This window comes from Cryptomeria japonica, chromosome 6 (genome assembly GCF_030272615.1).
Source record: "Cryptomeria japonica chromosome 6, Sugi_1.0, whole genome shotgun sequence".
Classification (NCBI taxonomy): Eukaryota; Viridiplantae; Streptophyta; class Pinopsida; order Cupressales; family Cupressaceae; genus Cryptomeria; species Cryptomeria japonica.
Genome location: NC_081410.1, coordinates 681,498,215 through 681,519,104, shown reverse-complemented (window position 1 = coordinate 681,519,104; position 20,890 = coordinate 681,498,215). Strand labels below are relative to the sequence as shown.

At 40.5% G+C, this 20,890-nt stretch overlaps 2 protein-coding genes across 3 annotated transcripts in view; both read right to left on the bottom strand.

The window, feature by feature from the left end:
- The window catches only part of LOC131031425 (chromo domain-containing protein LHP1), an 80,368-nt gene that overhangs the window by 25,450 nt on the left and 34,028 nt on the right, over positions 1-20,890 (bottom strand). The gene's annotated exons all lie outside the window — the stretch shown is intronic.
- LOC131031424 (uncharacterized) lies at positions 5,465-8,800 on the bottom strand. The gene is made up of 5 exons (XM_057962539.2): positions 7,962-8,800; positions 7,551-7,849; positions 7,044-7,441; positions 6,509-6,920; positions 5,465-6,398 (listed from the first exon to the last, which is right to left on the bottom strand). Exons 1-5 carry the CDS (start codon positions 8,696-8,698, stop codon positions 5,800-5,802), a joined length of 2,445 nt encoding a protein of 814 aa, XP_057818522.2. The 5' UTR covers positions 8,699-8,800; the 3' UTR covers positions 5,465-5,799.

Below are 20,890 nucleotides of genomic sequence, written 5' to 3'. Positions count from 1 at the left end.
GCAGGCTTGATAAGAGGATTTAAAGGAATTTGCCTTCATGAAGGAGCACTTGAAGTTAATTTTCGCTCTTAAGAGGACTGCTTGAAGTTTACTCCACCTTTGATGTTAATGAAGTTGCCCTTGTCTTTGAACTTGCTATCCTTCATTTTCTTTCATTCTATGAGCTCAACTTTAAAGCTTTAGTCATCAATTAATGACAACATGACGAACTACCTTTAGGAGAGGCCCTATAGGAATTTTGCTCAGAGAGTGCTGCTTATGAAGTTCGCCTTGACCTTGCTTCACAACATGAAGTTAACCTCCTACTTGCCTTTCATTCAAATTATTCTCTCTTAGGCATGTTAAGGCATCAAATAAGCTCTAGGAAATGATCTATTGGCAGTTTTGTACCTTATTGTGGGTAAACAAGACAAATTCGCTCTTCTCCTTCAACTCATGAAGTTCACTCATATATGCTAATCCTTGAAGTTCGCTCATGTCATTCAATTCCTAAAGTTCACTCATGTCATTCAATTCCTGAAGTTCACTCATATGCATCAATTTATGAAGTTCGCTGATCTACCTTGATTCTTCAAGTTCGCTGATGTGCATTGATTTTTGAAGTTTGTTTCAAATTGAATGCTTTCAAATTTCTTTCATTCTTCCATCATGAAATTCGCTCGTCTCCCCCTAAGGATGAAGTTCTCTCTTCTAGTTGAAAACATGAAGTTCGCTCATGTAGTCCAAGTTGTGAAGTTCACTCATGTATCATGAATCTTGAAGTTCGTTCATCTAGTAGAGTTCATGAAGTTCGCTCATCTTGTTGAGAACATGAAATTCGCTCATCCCCCTTGATTCTTTAACTTCTTACTCGCCTTGCATCATCTTAAATTCTGAATTGTTCTCCCTCAAGCAAATTAAGGCATCAAATCAGCTTAAGGAAATGACTTATCAGCTGCCTTGCATCTTGTTGTGAGTAAATGAGACAAATTCGCTCATGTCTGTCAAATCTTGAAGCTCACTCATCTCCCTTCATCCTTGAAGTTCGCTCATGTGTATCAAAGCTTGAAGTTCGCTCATGTGTCCTCATTTTTGAAGTTCGCTCATGTGTCCTCATTTTTGAAGTTCGCTCATGTAGGCGAGTTTATGAAGTTCGCTCATGTAGGTGAGTTCATGAAACTTAACATGAAGTTTGCTCATGCATGCCAAAACATGAAGTTCGCTTATGTAGTTCAAAACATGAAGTTTGCTGATGTACATTGATTTTTGAAGTTCGCTCATGTGGCTTCATTTGTGAAGTTCGCTCATGTGGCTTCATTTGTGAAGTTCGCTCATATGCCTTGAAATGTGAAGTCGCTCATCTACCTTGATTCTTGAAGATGAAATTTACTCCCGAGGCTGAGCTTATGAAGTGGATTTTGAATTGAAACTAAATTCTCCTTTGCTCTCTTTCAATTACTCTCTCATCTTCAATACATGATAACATGCTCAACATGAGGTTTTAGGATGAGTTTTCGCTCTGTGGGAGAAGTGCAAGAAGTTCACTACATGAGGGGTGCACATGAAGTGAAGCTCGCTCCTCAAGAGAAGCATTTGAAGTGTCCCTCTAATTATAAATCCTTCTTCACTCATGATTGAACTCATGATATCTAGACTTTGCAAACTTACTTCACACTCATACAAGACTATCCACCTGACTCCTAGCCTTTTGACCACCTATACCCTTCTAATGCAAAGGCTAATAGCTAAGGATTCTAATACTATCCTAGAAAGCAGGAAAAAAGTGGGGGTCCCCATTTGCAATGGGGCGATGTGTGAATACCTCACAACACATAGTTTAACAATCTTTGTTCATTCGATGATTTGAGGAGTAATATTAAATAGATCTATTCCTTACAGTTAATTGATGAATTTGAGCTTCCTTTATTCGTATATAAATCTATAGCTTTACGTTTTGTCATATCCTATGAACTCTTGCTTAGAACTTATCATGATTCCTCAATCAAACTACACCAACAATAAGATTCTCTAATCAAGGTTTTCCATCAGATGGCTCGCATGCCTTGATCATGCTTTTCTCATTCTACATGCATTGTTTTTGTTTATTCAAATATTTGAAAATAATCTAAAAACTTTAACACTATTCTTGTTTTCAAAGTTATATGTCATGATATTGCCTAGAAATTATTAAATTATATTTTTAATAAAAATTGGCAAGTACCCCTGTCTCGCGGAAACCTTGATCAAACAAACCTTAACCAAAAATCTGCAATCACTAGAATTCTGAAACACTTAGTATCCTTCTTCCTTTATCTCCACAAAACTTGTGACAACAAACTTGCCGAACAATCTCCTTTTATAATCATAAAACAAGACCTAAACACTCTAGATAAAAATGATAAGATGCAAGGCAGAAGTTAAAACCCTCAAAAAACAACCAAATACCTTTCAATAAAAGCATCTTGTAAATTGGTTGTTACACCACTGGTTTCACCTTATTAACTTCACTAAAAAAATGACACAGTTAAATTCAATTTTCATACAAGGAAAACAAATAGGGTGTAAAGACACCAAAATAAAGATTTGAAAATCAGTCCCAAAAACCCTAGATACTATCTCAATCTTGAAAACCTTGAAATTTATGAATAAAAACTGTTAAATTATAGTCTCAGTCGTAAACTAAATCTGTTTGTATCAGCGCACATTCTGTTATTTACGATTTAATAAACATTGGAATTTTGTTAGTGTTAACTAACAAATTCACTTTGCAAACGTTAAGGTTGGTTAAAGTTATGAAACGCCGGTGTAGAGGATCGTGGCTCCACACAAGGGTCACGAACCTATGTGGAACCACGTGGTTCCACATAGGATCGTGACCCCCTGTGGGGGCACGATTCCATGTAGACAATAATATATATACGCCATCCTTCCTATTTAACGGGGTGTTCGATGTGGATAAGAAAACCAGAAGACACCGGTGACATATATATATATATATATTTGCCTTCGTACCTACAGAGGCAAATCGATAAGAGACATAATCGATTTTCATTTCTTCGATCTGACTCTAACATATCAGATATTGAAGCCACAGCAAATCTGATTGCACAGAAACAATAACAGTCTATTTTACATTTACAAAAACCCTTATGTCAAAGAAAAAAACCCTCAATGACAATCCACTGAAATCATACACAATCTGGTGAAAAACTCTTTGGACTTGATCACTCAATCAAAAACACAGTGAAGAATTTTATGGAAAATTTGCACTAAATGAATGAAAACTAGCTGATAATTTTTAAAAAGTTGCTACAGTCAGAAGCCTTTGAAATTTAGGTACTTTTTGACAGAGATTTATATATAATTAGGTGAAATGAAATATAAAATAAATAATGATGCACTATAATCACCGAAGAAAGGATGAAGAACATCTCTTGGAAAAGATCAGTGTGTTGGCCCAGTTTGCCGTTGCATCAAAAGACTGATCTATCAATGCCCGATACAAACTGTAGAGATATGGATCACACAGGAGGCAATTAGTCCCTTGTCACGAATCCTGAGGGGAGCACTTACCATTTTGCCAACAATCTCCCCCTCAGCGTTACCCAAGGGGATTCGAACCCGTGACCCAACGCTCTGATACCATTTGTTGGCCCAGTTTGCCATTGCGTCAAAAGACTGATCTATTAACGCCTGATACAAACAATAGAGATATGGATCGCACGGGAGGCGGTTAGTCCCTTGTCACGAATCCCAAGGGGAGCGCTGACCATTTTGCTAACACACTGCTCTGCTGAACATTTATGATGGTATTTAGTTGTTTTGCATTCTGCTGTACCTCACACTCTGCTGTCAATTAACTAATGTTGTATGCAATTGAATGTCAAGCGAAACACGCTCAATGTGAATGTCAAAACCCTGCTGATCCACTACAAGGAAATCTGATGCTGATATAAAGAACAGATCTACTGGTTTCTGCTAAAAAACTTTACCAATCTGCTATTTAAAACTGTCAATGATCTATACGCAAGGGCATACCTATATATAGCATTTAAAACTTCATTTTTATTTATTCAGGGGACATCTCGACACATAAAAACAGTCATGAAATTTGAAAGCAGGATTCTTTAATGAACACACACCTATGCACTGCAAGTGAACTTCACACATGAAAGCACTTTCTCTTTACTTAGGTGCACACTTCTACATGTATTTTAGAGTTTGACTTTCCACTCTAGGATTTCCCATAGACAAGCTATTAATTACAATTTTGCACTTTTTGCCGAATTCAATAATCACCATTCATAGGCACACACCTATGCATTAAGACATACATGTTTGATTTGAGATGGAATTTCCCTTTACTTAGGCACACACCTCTACAGGTAAACATAACCGAGTTTCAAAGATGTGATTTCTTATATTGAATTATGTACCTTTGTATATAAACATGTCCTTTGGACTTAATGAGTAAAAGCTCCTCTTGTAGGTGTGCCCCTTAAAAAGGCATCTGATCTCATACCTTGTGCATAAAAAACCTAATGAGGCATACACGTGTCTTCTTGTGTTACTCATTTTTCTGATTTCCAAATTGAAATCAAATTGCCCTTATTGAGGTGTACACATTTAATTTGTGAATATGATATTGAAAATCTATTTCCCTCATACAGGTGCACGTCTATGTGACTTAGAAATATTTCCCTCATACAGGTGCACGTCTATGTGACTTAGAAATATTTCCCTCATACAGGTGCACGTCTATGTGACTTGGAAATTAACCATAAGTGCTTTTTTATCTTTGTCAGGTGTGCACCTAACAGTGCTTTTCTGATTCACACTTTCAGTGCTCATTTCCCCTTTGTCAAGTGAGCACCTAACAATATAATTTTGCCTCTTGACATTTCTCCTTATATAAGTATGCACCTGACAATGTGAATCAATCCTTATGACAAGTCAATGTAACTGTGCCTTATCAAGTGAGCACTTGGCAATGCAATTTCAGGCTTCAAAATTCACTTTGTTTTTCATTACCCTCTGTTCTTGACCTCAGTGAACTTGCTTGAAGCACACATCTACTGGTCGGCAAAAACACAATGAGGAACAAATTAACAAGAAAACATGACATGCACCAACAGGGCAAAACTTAAAATATAACCACTTGAATAGTCAAAAACAAGGTTTTAACTTCAAAACTTGACACAATTTTTTAAAAATGTACGTATACAAACAAAGAACATCCAAAGTCGGAAGAATTCTGTGTAATGCCACCTTCTGGGAGGCTGCCAATTCCCAATGATTAACATACATCACTATGCATTATTATCTATGTTACCTCGAGTTTTCAGGACTGGGACGGCAGGGGACGAGGGGGCAAGGTTCCGAGACGGCAATTGTATATTCTTTTTGCCAAAATTGGGGACAGCAAGGGGAGGAAAAGGGAATGGCAAAGGGGGCAGCTATATAAAACATAGTTGAACTACTCGCGACTCGGCTCGACTCGCCAAGCCCCTGGGAAAAAAACTCGGCGAAAACTCGGGAAAAACTCGGAAAAACTCGGCGAAAAACTCGGCAACTTAAAAACACGCTTAAACTTAGTAAAAAATGCATTTTTTTTGCAATTTTTAATGAGAAGATGCATCCAAAGAGTCAATAAATGATAACACAAAAGAAACAAGCTGATTCTAGATATATTTAAATGCAAAGTGTCTACAAAATCGCATCCTCATGAGGAATGCTGATGGCTGGAAGCCTGAAGCAAAATAGTAAATTACTAAATAGTTTTTGTAAAACCAAAAGTAAATACATCATCACAAATTACAATTACAACTTCCTCTTCCCAGCTCTAGCAAAAACATGGGGAGAGGTAGAACTAGAGGGTCTAGACTGTCTAGTCGTATAAGTCTGCTGTGGGACTGGGCGTGACTGTGCCTCCTCGCTCGGTATGGTTGATTGAGACTCATTCTCCATCCTGGATGAAGCTATGTCTCCACCTGCCTCTGGCACTGGCAATGAATCCTCATCCTCATCCTCATCCTCATCCTCCTCAATGTCATCCAGCCTGAAACCAAATCCACCCCCCTCCTCCATAGCCTGCCTCTCCAAATCAGTGATGTCAGTGTCGGAAAACAATGGAGGCTGCTCCTGTGATGTCCAATCACTGTAAGGATCTATATCATCCAAGTCAATTGGACCACCTTCTAGTTCCTCTACCTTCTTTACGCGCAATCGAAGATTATATTGCACGTAGACAAGGTCATTGAGCCGTTTCTGCGCTAACTTGCTCCTCTTCTTCGTGTGGATTGCTTCAAACAAGCTCCAATTGTGCTCACAATTGGATGAACTGCAAGGCTGACATAAGACTCTGAGGGCAAATTTTTTGAGATGTGGGGTGTTTCCACCCCAATTTTGCCACCAAGCATCTGCAAAATAAATAAAATGGAAAAGTTAGAAAGCAAAGAGAAAAGAGAAAACATAATTTATCAATCATTTTAGTCTTTAGATCCCAAAATCCAAATGGCAAATGTTATACCTGGGGTTTGAGTGGTTCTTCCTCTCCTAGCCAGCTCTGAAGAGAATAGCTTACCCCTTCCTCCCTCATAATTTTGGAGCTCACTCACAATGAGGTCTCTCTCCTCAACATCAGGTACCATCCTCTCAATGCATGTACTGAGGCCCTCCATGACTTCTCCATTCGAATCTGAGTAAGAACCCCCGAACCTAAAACGAGGGTTGAGGAAGTACCCTGCTGCATGAATGGGTTGGTGGAGCTGATTGTTCCACCTCCTATCAACAATTTCCCAAATGGGATCAAATTTGAGCCTATCCCCCTTGTAGTAATTTTTGATAGACTCTTTGGCCCTATCCATGGCCTCATAAAGATATCCCATTGGGGTTTTATCCCCATCCACCAAGCGAAGAACTCGAACCAAGGGCTCTGACACCTACAATTGAAAAATACAAATTACAAAAAGATCAAAATTTAAATAATGAAGTTACAAATTAGTAATGAGAGACTTGAATCAAAAATAACTAAAATTTAAAAATTAAAGTTTTGAAGTAACAACCTTCACAATCTCTGCAGCCCTTTGTGCAAATTGGTTGTCGAAGACTATGCATGCGACAGCCTCTCCTTCAGGCTTCTTTGAATAAGGTGAGTTAAGCCATTCTCCACTCACAAACATTTGTTTCAAAGAAGTCAATGCAGCAAGAATGCTTTGCAACGTCAAGAAAATCGTTGCAAACCTTGTGACACCAGCTCTCACCAAATCTTTCCCTTGCGTGTGTTGTCTCATCAAATTTAGGACCCAAGGGTGATTGTAGATATATTTAGTGATCCTCCTTGCATCTTCCACAACTAGAGTCACCCACTCAAGTTTTCCTATGTCCTCCAAAAGAAGGTCAAGGACATGTGCTGCACAAGGTGTCCAAAAAAGAGTGGGGTGCCTCTCTTGGAGGATTCTTCCTGCAAAAGAAGAATTTATTCTTAAGAAATATGCAACCAAGTAAAACAAAGCCCACAACAAATGAGAATATTGCTAATGCCTAAAGGTGATAATTCAAAAGGATTCTACCTGCTGACACATATGCTGCTGCATTATCTGTGATGATTTGCACCACATTCTCTACCCCCACCTCCATGATGACACGCTCCAACATTCCAGCCAATGTTTCTGCATTTTTCACCTTGTTGGAGGCATCGATAGATTTCAAGAACACTACATTGTCCTTGCAAGCGACCAAAAAATTGATGATGGTGCGGTTCTTGCCATCTGTCCACCCATCAGAAAGAATGGTGCAGCCATAATTTGCCCAATCAATTTTTTGATCCTCCATCACTTCTCTTGCCCTAGCAACTGCATTTGTGAGCAACCTGTAAATGCAAAGTGAAATTAGGTATTAGTACACAATTTTGATTTAATAAACAAGAAATCTAAAATATAATTAAAAATGAAATCAAGTGGACTATGTAGTAATTTACTAACCTCCCACTCAAATCCCTGCGAGAAGGGGCCTTGTACCCCTTTCCTGAAACTGTCATAGCAGTCACCAAATTCAACCAATAAGCATTCTCCGCCACATTGAATGCAATGTTGTTGAAGTACCAAAAATCAGCAACTGCAATGTCAGTTTTCTCATGTACCTCCTTATTCCATCCACTAGCCTCTAATGATGGTTGTCCTCCAGGTGTGTTTCTGGGCACAAAATAATCACCTATCGAACCTGATCGTTGTGATGGAAGTGGAACAGGGCCCCGGCCAGGTACTCTACTAGAGGAAGCAGAAGCAATGGGTGAGCTGATGGTCGGTTTGCGGATACGTGGGCCACGCCGAGAGCCCACTATGCCCTCAAGTGCTTCTTCTTCCTCTTCAAGGTCAATAGAAACACCTTGAGATTCAGCTATGGCTGATCTCATGGCTAGTTTTGCCCTCTCCCTTTGCAGTTTCTTCTCTTCCCCAGCTGCAAGTAGGGCATTCATTTGTCTTTTTATTTCTTCATTGGTCCCAGGGCATGCTCTAGCATCATGCCTATCTATTCCTGCAAGGTGGTATTTGAGGCGGTTGATGCCTCCATGAAGTATTCTCTCACACTGTATGCATATAATTGACCCAGGATCGGGTCCCTCATAGGCATACCTCCATGCCCCATCTCTAGCACCTCTAGGACGGGTGCCTATAAATCCAGATGGGCATGGATCTAGTGGCCATTGCTCCCTTGCCATGATTAATGCTTACTTAACCTACACATACAAAGTGCAAAAAAAAATTAACATTTTAGTTAAACAATTTAGCACTAAGCAAACTATCTACATTAGTTTAAATAAATTTAGACATCATTCGAAGTTTTTTTTTTAAAAAAGTAGGGTTTGAATTTTTTTTTGAAAACTAGATTCTTCAAAAAAATTGTGAAAATTCAACAAGAATTGTGTTAAATCTTGTGTAAATAACTTAGAAATGATTTAGACTACCTAGGAATCATTTGTAATCAATCTAAATGCAACAAAAAATAAACAAATTGTTTTAAAAAAGCATAGAAAAAAAAATTAAAAAACTTACTTGGAATCTGATTTTCCCTTCAAATCCCCTTCAAATCCCCTTCAAATCCACTTGGAATCACTCAATAACCACCCCAAATCACCTTCCAAGCCTTCCAAATGAGTTTCCCCCTTCTCAACCCAAAACACAATTGAAAAACAAAAAAACAAATTTGTTTTAAGCCGTTTTCAGCTGTATACAAAACACGGGCGAGTTTTTTTCAAAAACTCGCCGAGTTTTTGGCAAAAACTCGCCAAAAACTCTGCGAGTTTCCTGGCGAGTAGAAGTCGTTACTACTCGCCAGGGGCAAAAACTCGGCGAGTTTTTGTGACTCGCCGAGTATTCGGCGAGTTTGTCATCTATGATATAAAATATAAGAAAAAATTTAAATGTTGATATAAAAACATGGATATAGCATGCATATGAAAACATTATAGAACCTTAAGTTTTAAAATACAACATTTGTGTTCAAAATTCATTGTCAATACTTAATAATACAATATGCATGCATCATTCAGAAATTAGAATTCATTGTCAATATGCATGTGATATTAAAAAACTAGCATACAAAATGCCCAAAGGCTACACTGCTGCCATATAGTTTCATTTTCAAAATACAAAAAAACCAAGTATAAACATAAGATTTCGAAATCATGGCAAATGCACGGTTGAAATCATGGCAAATGCACAGATTACAGCAAAATCAATCTCCAACATCATGGCCTTGCAAGGTTGCTATGAAGTTTCCACTTTAACATTCAGGATGTAAGGGTTGTAAATGAGTACAGAATATTAGTATTCAAAAGGATTATAGGTAAATGTGAGGGTTGTAAAGGAGTACAGAATATTAGTATTCACAGAGATTATAGGTTGTAGTACTTCAACTTCAAATCTGAATCAACACCTTTGACCGTAAGCATTTCCTGTATCAACAATATTTATTGCTGAAGAAGCAATATAGCAAAATTACCTGATCAAAATTACCTCCCAAAAATTTATTAAATGTCTGATCTGTAAATATTATGCAGCATGCCTTCCACATGTGGGCAACCAATAGATTCGAATATGTAATAACTTATTTACTGAAACAAACTGAACAAAAATGGCAACCATAAATAGTTCACTATCAAAATACAGCATATGCACCATCCCAGAAATATACTATTGTTGAGGTGTGGGGACCACAAAAAGAAATAAAAAAATGTTTTCTTTTAAACGTTTGAATCTTTTTTTATTTTTAAATGTACTAGGAAAAGGGGGACGGTTGGCCATACCCCGGGATGGTTAGAGGACGTCAAAAGCATACCCAATTATCCAGGGGTCGGGGGGACGTCCCCTTTGAGAATCACTGTCGACCCCAAGTTTCCAATGCATTTCTCACAAATTTTCAAATTTTGGGGACAGGGTGGGAGGGACGCCCCTCGCCATCCCCAAATCCCCGAAACGTCCCCGGTACGAGGACGGGGGATTTTAGCCTAGAGACGCATCCCCGGGTAACAAAGATTATTATGTCTTAAATCAGATTATTAAAATTAAGTAACAATTAGGATTCCTAATACATTTGGCAGTTACTATACTTAAGCCCCACTCCTGAGTTCTTTCCTAATTATCAACCCTAACAAAGGATGGGGAACTAATTGTCATAGGGCGCTTGGAAACCAGTCTACAAGTATGCTCCCTCAAGGTTTCAGGACTCCGTCCATATCCCATCTTGGGCATACCTATCTTGTGAGGGAGTTGGGCTTACCTATCTTGTGAGGTATTACTCTGCCTCTCCCTAACAAAACCAACCTATCCCTCAGGAAAGGAGTCACATCGTCGTACGGACTCTTCAAGCAAGTGACATCGTCATACGGACTCTTCAAGCAAGGAGTGACATCGTCATACGGACAAAGGAGTCCGTAGACAAAACAAGGAAGGGTTGATACAAGGTTCTACGCCAACAAGACTAAACAAGACTGCACGAAGGGAGCCACAAATACCATACAGCTTGGTGTGGAAGGAGTACGTAGAACAAGAAGACTGGTACACCATAAAGGGGAGTAGTTTGTACAAGACAAGAGAGTGGTACATGGCAGGCCAAAGTCCTAGTACGATCAAAATCAATTACAGGAACCCTAGCAATTACGACAATTATTCCCAAGGGGATAAAAGCAAAAATGACAAAGGCCAGACATCACAATTAGCCATGGCGACAATTGCAACAAGTAGTAGTAAGAAGAAGACGCGGCCAAAAATCCAAAAAAATGAGGAAGTGACAGTCACGAGTCACATTCAAGAGTGAGCAACATTGATTGTCGCACATGGTGGCAGGAGACTCCAAATGACCACTCTATGAAGACCTCACTGTGAAAAGCCTAAGTGGACAAGCCAATTCAGATGCCTGTCTTCAACTTGCGGGAATTCAATCCAGTGTTGAGAACCTTGGTCGCAAGATACGACCAACACTCTAATCGCTTCATCATAGAATTCTAGGGAAGCAGAGTCATAGTTTAATATGGCCTTGGAGAGTTTGCAAGGGTATTCGGCATTCCATCGAGAGGGCACTAGGTGGCCAAACCCTCAGGAAAAATGAAGAAAGAAGAAAAATAAAGGTGGAAACCGGAGTGATTTGACGAAGAAGCAATGGGAAAGCCTATGGAGCAATAGCAATAGCAAAGTGAAGAAGAGCTTCATAGCCACCGCACAATGGAGATGTATTATGGACCTAGTGAAGAGTCGTCTTATGGGGGCCAGCAGAACCTCCGACATCTGAGTGTGGATGATACGATTGATGAATGGGATCATGAATGGCATTGTGTACAATTGGGTGACTGTGCTCTCAGACCGAATCAAGGAATTCCTAACTCTTGAGCACAAGATGTTTTACATGTGCCACCATGCCATCAGGCTCTTCTTGAAGGTACTCTGCACATAGGCACTTGCAAATAGATGGGGAAGGTTCCAACCTCTCAGCCAAGTGGAACCAAATAAGTCGGCTATGTTTTATTGGATGCGTCTTCACAGACTCACAATCAAAAATGAGCAATATCAACCCAAGAAGAAGAGACGGCAAGAGTTGCAGGAGAACATCGAGCCAAGTGTCAAAGATGAGGGTGTTGTGGATAAGGGCAGCCCTCGTGAGGAGAAAGACACGGTAGAGGTTTCATCCACCGAAAGTGAGAGTGCAGATAATACATTCAGGATGGCACTTCGTGAGGACAAAGGGGAGGTTCAACCCAAGGGTGTGTTGCAAGACATCCCAACCGCGAGGGATGATTCAGTCAAAGGAGTTGTAAAACCAAGGGTTACCATAGCATAGCCGAGGGTTAGTACGGTGTCAAGAGGCTCAATGGGTCGTAGCATTACCTTCTCACCAACCAGGCGGTCCCTAACTACGCATTTACTCTCAACTAGTACAATTCTACGGATTGCAATGCCAAAGGGGCTACAGGAGGCCACCCCTATGGCTATCGCATGGCAAACAAAGCCTCCCCATACCACAGTGATTGGGAGCATCGTACCAGAAAATACCACGGGTGCACCTACTAAGGATACCGAGGTAGATGCTTCACTGGAGAAATGGTTGGGTAATTTTGATGTAGCAACACGAGCACCTCCACCACCATCACCACGTACAATATAAGGCACTCACCTAGCAAATGAGTTACAGCATGAGGGAGGAAGAGTAGAGCATATAGAGATGGAACCACATATCGAGCAGACGATGGAGCACGGCAGGAAGGAAGAGGGGATTCATGAACCACTAGTTGAGAAGGAGAAAGTGTTCAAAGAAATTGAAGAGTACACATCTTGGGGAGACCATCCTATGATATGAGATGGTGTCGAAGAATCCAGCATGAAGGAGAGCAATATTCAGGTTTTGAAACTTGACCCACAGGATGCTCTCAGGTCCATACGAAGATTTCTAGCAGAGTTGGATGACATTACTTCAATCACCCGAGCGGTCGCAAAGCTAGCAAGACAGGTGTATGTTGGTGTTGTACCAGAAGCTGAGAGGCTTGTTGCCTTCAAGAGGGATGGCTGTGAGGAGGAGTTTACACAACACTTCATGCACCGAGACTTGGCATCGAGCTCACACAGAGGAGGATCAAGGCAGCATATTATCCACCCTGCACGGCATGGAGAGCTCATTCAAGGAGGTATTTTATCAGTTGCAGAGGGCAACACACTCGACCAAAAAGCCTAAGGTGGGGAGAGTAGCTGCACTAGAAGAGGTAACAGTTGTACGAGACGAGTTGGCACTACAAGAGAAACTTACCATTACAAAGCAAATGCTAAGAACGAGAGGAAGTGGAGCATCAAAAAGCAACCGTGGCAAGCCAGGACACCAGGGTGGCCAAGTTGGAGGAATGTCTTGAAGCAATAACTACATAGCTGGAGCGAAAGGAGCGAGATGTCGTGGAGGTTGAGTATATGATGAAGACAACAAGGGAGCGTCAACTTATGGTAGAGCGAGATCTGCGGCTACGAACAAAGCAAATGCAGCACCTGCGGTAGCATCTCTCGACATCCTCAACCACTCCAGGGACATCCTCTCACCCTCCTAGTTCTCAATGATTCTGTAGAGTCAAGCCCCATTTTGTTTTCATCATCTGGAAGAGTACTTTTTAGGGGTGTTGATGTAGACAACAAATCTACTGCTAATAAATAAATAATGTTTTGTTAGTGTTGACAGCGTAATTAGTTGTTCCCGAGAGGTCATGTCATTTGCCAACAATTGCCAGTCTTAACCAACCATCCAGCACTATTTCTATTTGGAGTATTGTATAGGGAACCAGTTCATATGGATAATTGTACACACATTATACTTGATAACAAAGGAATATATTTATGCCATATGTGGTGTTGAATATTGTCAATTGGTATTTTTCTAATATGTTACTATGTTTATTGTATTATGTTTACTATGTAAATTACAAAACAATCTCTCTGCCTAGAAGACATTCCACAAACTCGGCCAACCTGGTGTCCTGGCCTGCCACTATTGCTTTCTGATGCTCTACTTCCTCCTCAAGAGCCACTCTTAGCTTATGCTCTGTAATGGTAAGTTTCCCCTGTAGTGCCAACTGCTCCCATACAACTGCTACATCCTCCAGTTTACCTACTCTCCCTGCCTCAACCTCTCTCACCAAGTGTGTCAAGATGCATCCAATAAAACATAGCTGGCTTATTCGTTTCCACTTGACTAAGAGGTTAGAACCATCCCCATCTATCTACACGTCCATGTCTACAAAGTGCCTCAAATAAGAGCTCGATGGCATAGTGGCACATGTAAAACGTCTTGTGCTCAAGCGTTAGGAATTCATTGATTCAATCTAAGAGCACAATTGCCTAATTGTATGTAGTGCCAGTCATGATCCCATTCATCAACCGTATCATCCACACTGTGATGTCAGAGGCTCTCTTGGCCCCCATAAGATAACTCTTCACCAGGTCCATAATACATCTCCGTTTTGAGGTGGCTATGAAGCTCTTCTTCACTCCTCTGCTATTGCTACTGCTCCATCGACTTTCCCACTACTCTATCAAATCACTCCAACATACCAATTCTAGCAACCTTTGTTTTTCTTCTTTCTTCATCATTCCCGAGGGTTTGGCCACCTTGTACCCTCTCAATGGAATGTCAAATACCCTTGCAAACACTACAAGGCCATATGTTACTGTGACTTTGCTTCCCTAGAATTTTTTGACACACCCACTAGAATGTTGGTCGTATCCTACGACCAAGGTTCTCAACATTGGCTCAAATTCCCTCAAGTTGAAGACAGGCATTTGAATTGCCTTGTCCACTTCGACTTTTCTTGGTGAGGTCTTCGTGAGGTGATCATCTGGTGTCTCCTACCACCATGTGCAGCAATCAATGCCGCTCACACTCTCGAATGCAAGACTCTCAACTGTCACTCCCTCATTTTTCTGGATTTTTGGCCACGTCTTCTTCTTACAACTACTTGTAACTATCGCCATGGCTAATTGTGACGTTTGGCCTTTGTCCTTTTTACTTTAACCCCTTTGGAATAACTATTGTAATTGTTAGGGTTCCCGTAACTAATTTTGACCATGCTAGGACTTTGGCCTACCACATACCACTCTCTCATCTTGTACAAACTACTCCCCTATGTGGCATACCACTTTTCCTATTTTGCATAATCCTTCTATGCCAATCCATACGGTATATGTGGCTTCCTTCATGCAGTCTCCTTGACTTTATTGTACGGTTCAATTTTGTTGGCTTATGACCTGGTATCAACCCTTCCCTATTTTGTGTACAGACTCAACTCTTTTCGGTCCCTTCATCTTTACGACGATGTCACTCCTTGGTTGAAGAGTCCATACGATATGTATCTTCTGTGCATAGTCGTACGGTTCTTCAACTTTGCCAATTTGTGTGTTATTCTGTCTCACAAACGAACTAAGCTTCCCCACATCAGTCAGTTTTCGTACTTGTTCATACAATTCACCTTTATCTACAACTCTGTACAATCTTTTCCCTTCAACAGTCAGTTTTTGTACTTGTCCATACGGTTCACCTACAACTTGGTATGGTACCTTCATGTGTAGTCTGTACGGCCTTTGACATATCCATACAGCCAACTCTTGCACGACCCACCACTTCCTCTCTCGTACAGTGTACGGACTCTTCCCTTCATTGATCTGTTGTTTGTCTCGTACAACATACAGACTTCTCTCATGTTGCCTACACTTGTACAATGTTTTCCTTGAGTATGGCTCCAAATCACAACCTTCCTTGGTGTAAAGCGTACGACCCTTCCTTTTACGATTGCAACTTGTCGTACACTACTCCCAGCCCGTATGGTGTGTTAGTACAACTCGACCTTGCCTTCTCTATGGTCTCGTACGAATTTGATTCCCTGTCATATAATTACAATTTCCCTTCATCTGGCAATTCTAATTGTGTGAAGAATTGATCCTGTTGACTTATTTTATAATAACCTCTTAGTTTTAGGGTTAGGTTTTTTATATAATGTTTCATCAATTTTATTAAAATTAATCTATTCCTTGTGTTTTTCATTTTTCCATTTCACCCGCGTTTTTCCCTTTTGTTTGATTTTCTCCTTAAACTCCATGCTTTTTATTTTCATTTTTATTTCTTTTTGCACTTTGACCATATTTATTAATTTTCTCATAAGAAATACTTTCCCCCTCTTCATTTTCAATTTTTTAACCTTCAATGCTTTATAAAAAATCATAACTTTTAATTTTTTCACTTTTGGACGAGTTGGGCTTACCTCCCTCCTTTCTTGCTTTTTTGCCTATTTCCCTTTGAATTGTCTATTTTTCACAACTCGGTAAGAATTCTTCCTTTTAATTTTGTTAACCAAATTTCCAATCCTTCATGTCACCTTTTTGCTTTTTTTGTGGTTCTTCATTTTCCTTTTCAACCTTCCATTTTGTCCCCCTTGGTTCAACATTAGGTCAGACCTTGACTTTGAACGCATACCGCCACCAACAAGTTCCTGACGATGTCTTATAGCATTTGTCCTTGCAGCACGTTTCAATATGTTCAAGATCAAATATCTTGTTGAGTACGGGTGTTGACCCCACCCCTTTGTAACTGCCATCTATGTACCTCCGACCATAATGTTGGTATCCTGTTAATACTTTTGCCACTTAATTTTTGTTCATTCTATACGGTCTCTTCCATATGGGTTGTGCACCTGGTACGGGAGGGATCCTATGTACGCACATCTCCAGAGGCATCCCTTTGAGATCCTTGTCCGTCCAAACGAAGACATCTTTGTACTCCATAAAGATTCTGAATGTTGCTGCCTTGAGTACAGGGTTCCAATCATCCCCTACCAGTATCACCTTCCGACTGTCCTCTTCCCACAAGTTGACCTTCTTTATGTTTGGTTCCTCATACTTTATCATTTTATCCCTCTCGAACCAGTGGGCAGGGGTATCGTCTACTCTCGACACTCCCTCCTTGTATTCTTCATATTTCGTGGGAAGGTGGCATTCTCCATACCAACTTCTTCAATCTCTCTGATTTGCAACATGTTCCACTCGGCATGAAAAACTTCAATCCTCCATTTGCCAACGATACAACCCGTTGAGAGAACTTGTCTCGTCCTCCGAGCAGCTTTTGAGTTCTAGTACCCCTTCGTCGTTGGGCTCCATTGCACTTTCTCCATCCCGAAATCTCTCCCTTAAGACTCTAAGTTTGATGCCAACTCTAGGCTCACCGCTTGGTTCCGGAGGTCGATGACATATTTCCTCCCACCACTCTCGATGGAGAGCGTATTTTTCTTCTAGTTGTGGTTCGCTTTAGCGGTGATGAGCCAGCCGCTTCTGAGAAGGGCAGTATAGGCCTTCTTTTCCAGCAAGATGACGATGAAGTCTAAGAAGAAGTGTTGCGTGCCAATTGTGACCTTTTGTGTTATTAGTGTCTCGAGTGGTTTGATGTTGTGTTGGTTGGCCCCTACCAGATAAAAGGTTGGTGGCCAGAGTGTTGGCTTGCCCAATCCCTCCCATGTTTCCTTCAGCAACACGTTTACACCCAAGCCTTCGTCAACAATGGTGCTTGTGAGATTCATTCCCATTATCTCCATCTCAACGATGGTCGGCTTCTTGTTGATACCTACAGTTAGCAACATGGAATCAATGGCCAAGTCGCCATGTGACCTCACCATCAATTCCTTTCGTGGCTTGCACTGCACCTACCTGACTATGTTGTTGCCAATTGTATTGGTGATGGCCACTTTCAACTGTGGCATGGTTTTTAGGTGGTCTGATAGTCGTATGAGTATTGTGCTTTGCAACACCTGACTTATGATGTTCTTTTCCGACTTCGACCGAAGTGGAGTGCTAGCAACTTCATTTGAGGCTCATCTCTCCTCCACCAGAGCATGCTCTATGTCAACCTTCACTTCTTGAAGTCTCTCCTTTTCCGTACGAGGGTCGTGTTGACGTGTATTTTATACACAATCATACACAGAATAAAATACCCAAGGGTACCTTATCCTCTCTTGAATAAAGTCTCTAACTGCTGAAGATATCGCAAGAAGGATCAGTTAGGGTGACTCCAATGTTCTTTTAAGTAGGGTCTCTACGTGTGGATAAGCACTAGTGGTCGTTGTGATTGTTGTGTCATCAAGGGGCCTTACGTTCCGAAATGGAATTTCCTAAACTAACGATTCTCAAAAAAAAGATCAAAAGAGTAGGGCTTGCAAGAGATCTAGTCTAATCTAACCCTAAGAATGACTCAATGTGGACGAGACTTGGCAAGATTCTACCAACTTCAATATTGCCATAAAATAACAACTCAACTGAAATTGATGTGATCTTCTAAGGTAACAAATGATCTTTCAATTCATCAAGGATCATGGACACTACCACAAAGGCACATATCCAAGTTTCAATGATGATTGAAGGTTTGGGTGATTCAAGTTTATCCAGTTGACCACGCAAGGCATTCCTACAATCAGCAAGAAGCTAGTGGTTTGGAAAGTGAATCTCACCGACGATCAAGTCCAACACTTCGTCCTTCAAATTAAAACACTACTTTGATTGAGAATGATTCAAGAAAATGAACAACCATGGAAATAGCCACAAGAATTGCAATAAAACACCATAACTTCAATATTTTATTGATCTCAAAGCCATCATAAACAACAATTGTTTGAAATTCCTTCTTCAAAGCTCAATCTTGCTACAAAGTAACTTGCTCTCTAATCTCTAATCTCTTTCTAATTCTCTAATACATAATGACAAAATGAAAAGGAGTGAGGGTATAAATAGCATCCTCAGTTACAATGAACGGTCTAGATCAAAAGAAGATCAATGGCCAAGATTATGACACCTAAACCCTAATTAAGGTTTATTACAAATAGTCCCCTTTTTATTGAACAATATCAAATGCATAGCCAAATATTAAATTTGGCACAAAAATCTAGGAGACATAGACCAATGACAATTAAGGTGCCATGTCATCTATAACAACCTTTCTTCTAGAATATTATTCCCTTTCCAATGCTCCTTTTTAGCATATGCAATGAATCTGGATACGATTCCTTCGATCTCAGCAATTGGAATCTCGGGAAGATTCCTCATTCGTTCTTCTAAGTGGATGACCTGATCAAAAGCCTTGAGAAGAGCAGCGTCCCATTCAGGTTCAAGTTCTTTGGTCTTTTCAATCAGGAGCATGGTAGCAAACATCTGGTCCCGTTGCTCATCTGTGATAACATTCACATCTTTGCAAAAGATGACCTTGACCCTTTCTTCCAATTCCTGTAAATCCACATCTGTCTCAACTTCGATCCTTCTGCCAAGAATAGTACGTAGTACCTCAAACACTCTGTCCTGGATCGGGTGGATAACTTCCTCAACATGATTGCATCTAGTACTGATGTCCTCGAAGAGAACTTCCTTCATCTGGAGTAAGGTTGACCACTGAAGTAAACTATGAGGTCCTCCATCCATTATCTTTTCTTGCACTAGGACCTTCCTTGATGTTTGTCTAATTACTTGCAGGACCGGAATGATAACATCTTTAGTATGAGCGAAGGCGGCTACCGTTATCATTAAGTTGTGGATGATCTCAAGAACCTGGATAGCTCGGTGAATAGTCTGCATCATCCTTGTTGCAAATTCCATGGCAATTGGTCCTCTTCCAATCACTCCTCTGTGAGGTAGTCCTGCATATTCAAAGCCCCTGATCAAGGCATATATGACGTATGAACTCATGTGAAAGGACTTGGTAGCCTTCAGTCTCCTTAACTGTACGTCCAAGCAATGGCTAATCATTCTAGCCCAATGAATTGTTCCTTTTCCTTGAACTATCACTTGGATGAAGTAGAACATCCACTTCTCAAAATAGAAGGCTTGAGGGGCTCCTGTGACTCGGTTGAGCACTGTTATCAAATCTTTGTACTCCTCCTGGAAGTCAATCCTATGTGGTGTATTCGGAATCTTGCTCAGGTGAGGACGACTCTTGAGTAACCAGTTCTTATTGATGATGCTTAGGCACGCGTCTGGATCATTCTCGTACATGGACCTGGCTCCTTCTATGCTTTTGTAGATCATATCTCTGTGCTCTGGAAGATGGAAAGCCTCACTTATAGCTTCCTTTGAAAGGTAAGCAAAAGTGTTTCCCTCCTTGGACACGATCGATCTGGACTGTGGATCATAATGGCGAGCACACTGGATCATCAACTCATGGCACTGGACTGCTGGAGGGAAGCCGGCCGCCTTAATGATGCCACTTTCAATTATCCTCCTGGCGACAGGTGATGGCTTGCCAATGTAAGGGACCTCTCGAAACTTCTTCGTACTGAAGTTTCCCAAGTTGGTATCTCCAATGTTGTTCCACTTAGACACGATCTTGGTCTCCAATTCTTCGTTCTTTTGATCTTCCATCATGAGAGCTGGACGACTGGTGGATGCTCCCGCCTTCGGGGTTGCCATTGTAACACCTACACAACATTTCATAATAAGAAATAGATTTTGCAATGTATAAACATAGATTAGATTAAAGATTGAATTTAGGAAACTTCATGATAAGTCTTTGAGTTATCATTTCCTAAATACGATTGGGCTACTGGAAATTCAAAATTTCAAAATTCAAAATTTAGATTGAGGCTATGACGATCAAAATTCAAAATTTAGACAAGGGAGAACTTCGCCATACCTCGCTTTGAGAGCTAACTCTAACAAGATATGCAAAAATATGAAATTCGCCTAGGCAAAAACAAAGTTTGTAGTATTCAACGTGATCCTCCTCTAGCGAAGGCGCCTTCCTTGTCAATTCCACCACCCTTGGGGTCTTCAACGTGATGATAGAGAATTCGCTCCTCTTCAAACCAAATTCGCACTCCCCTTAATAAGATTTCCCACCTTGTATTCTTGATGAAATTCGC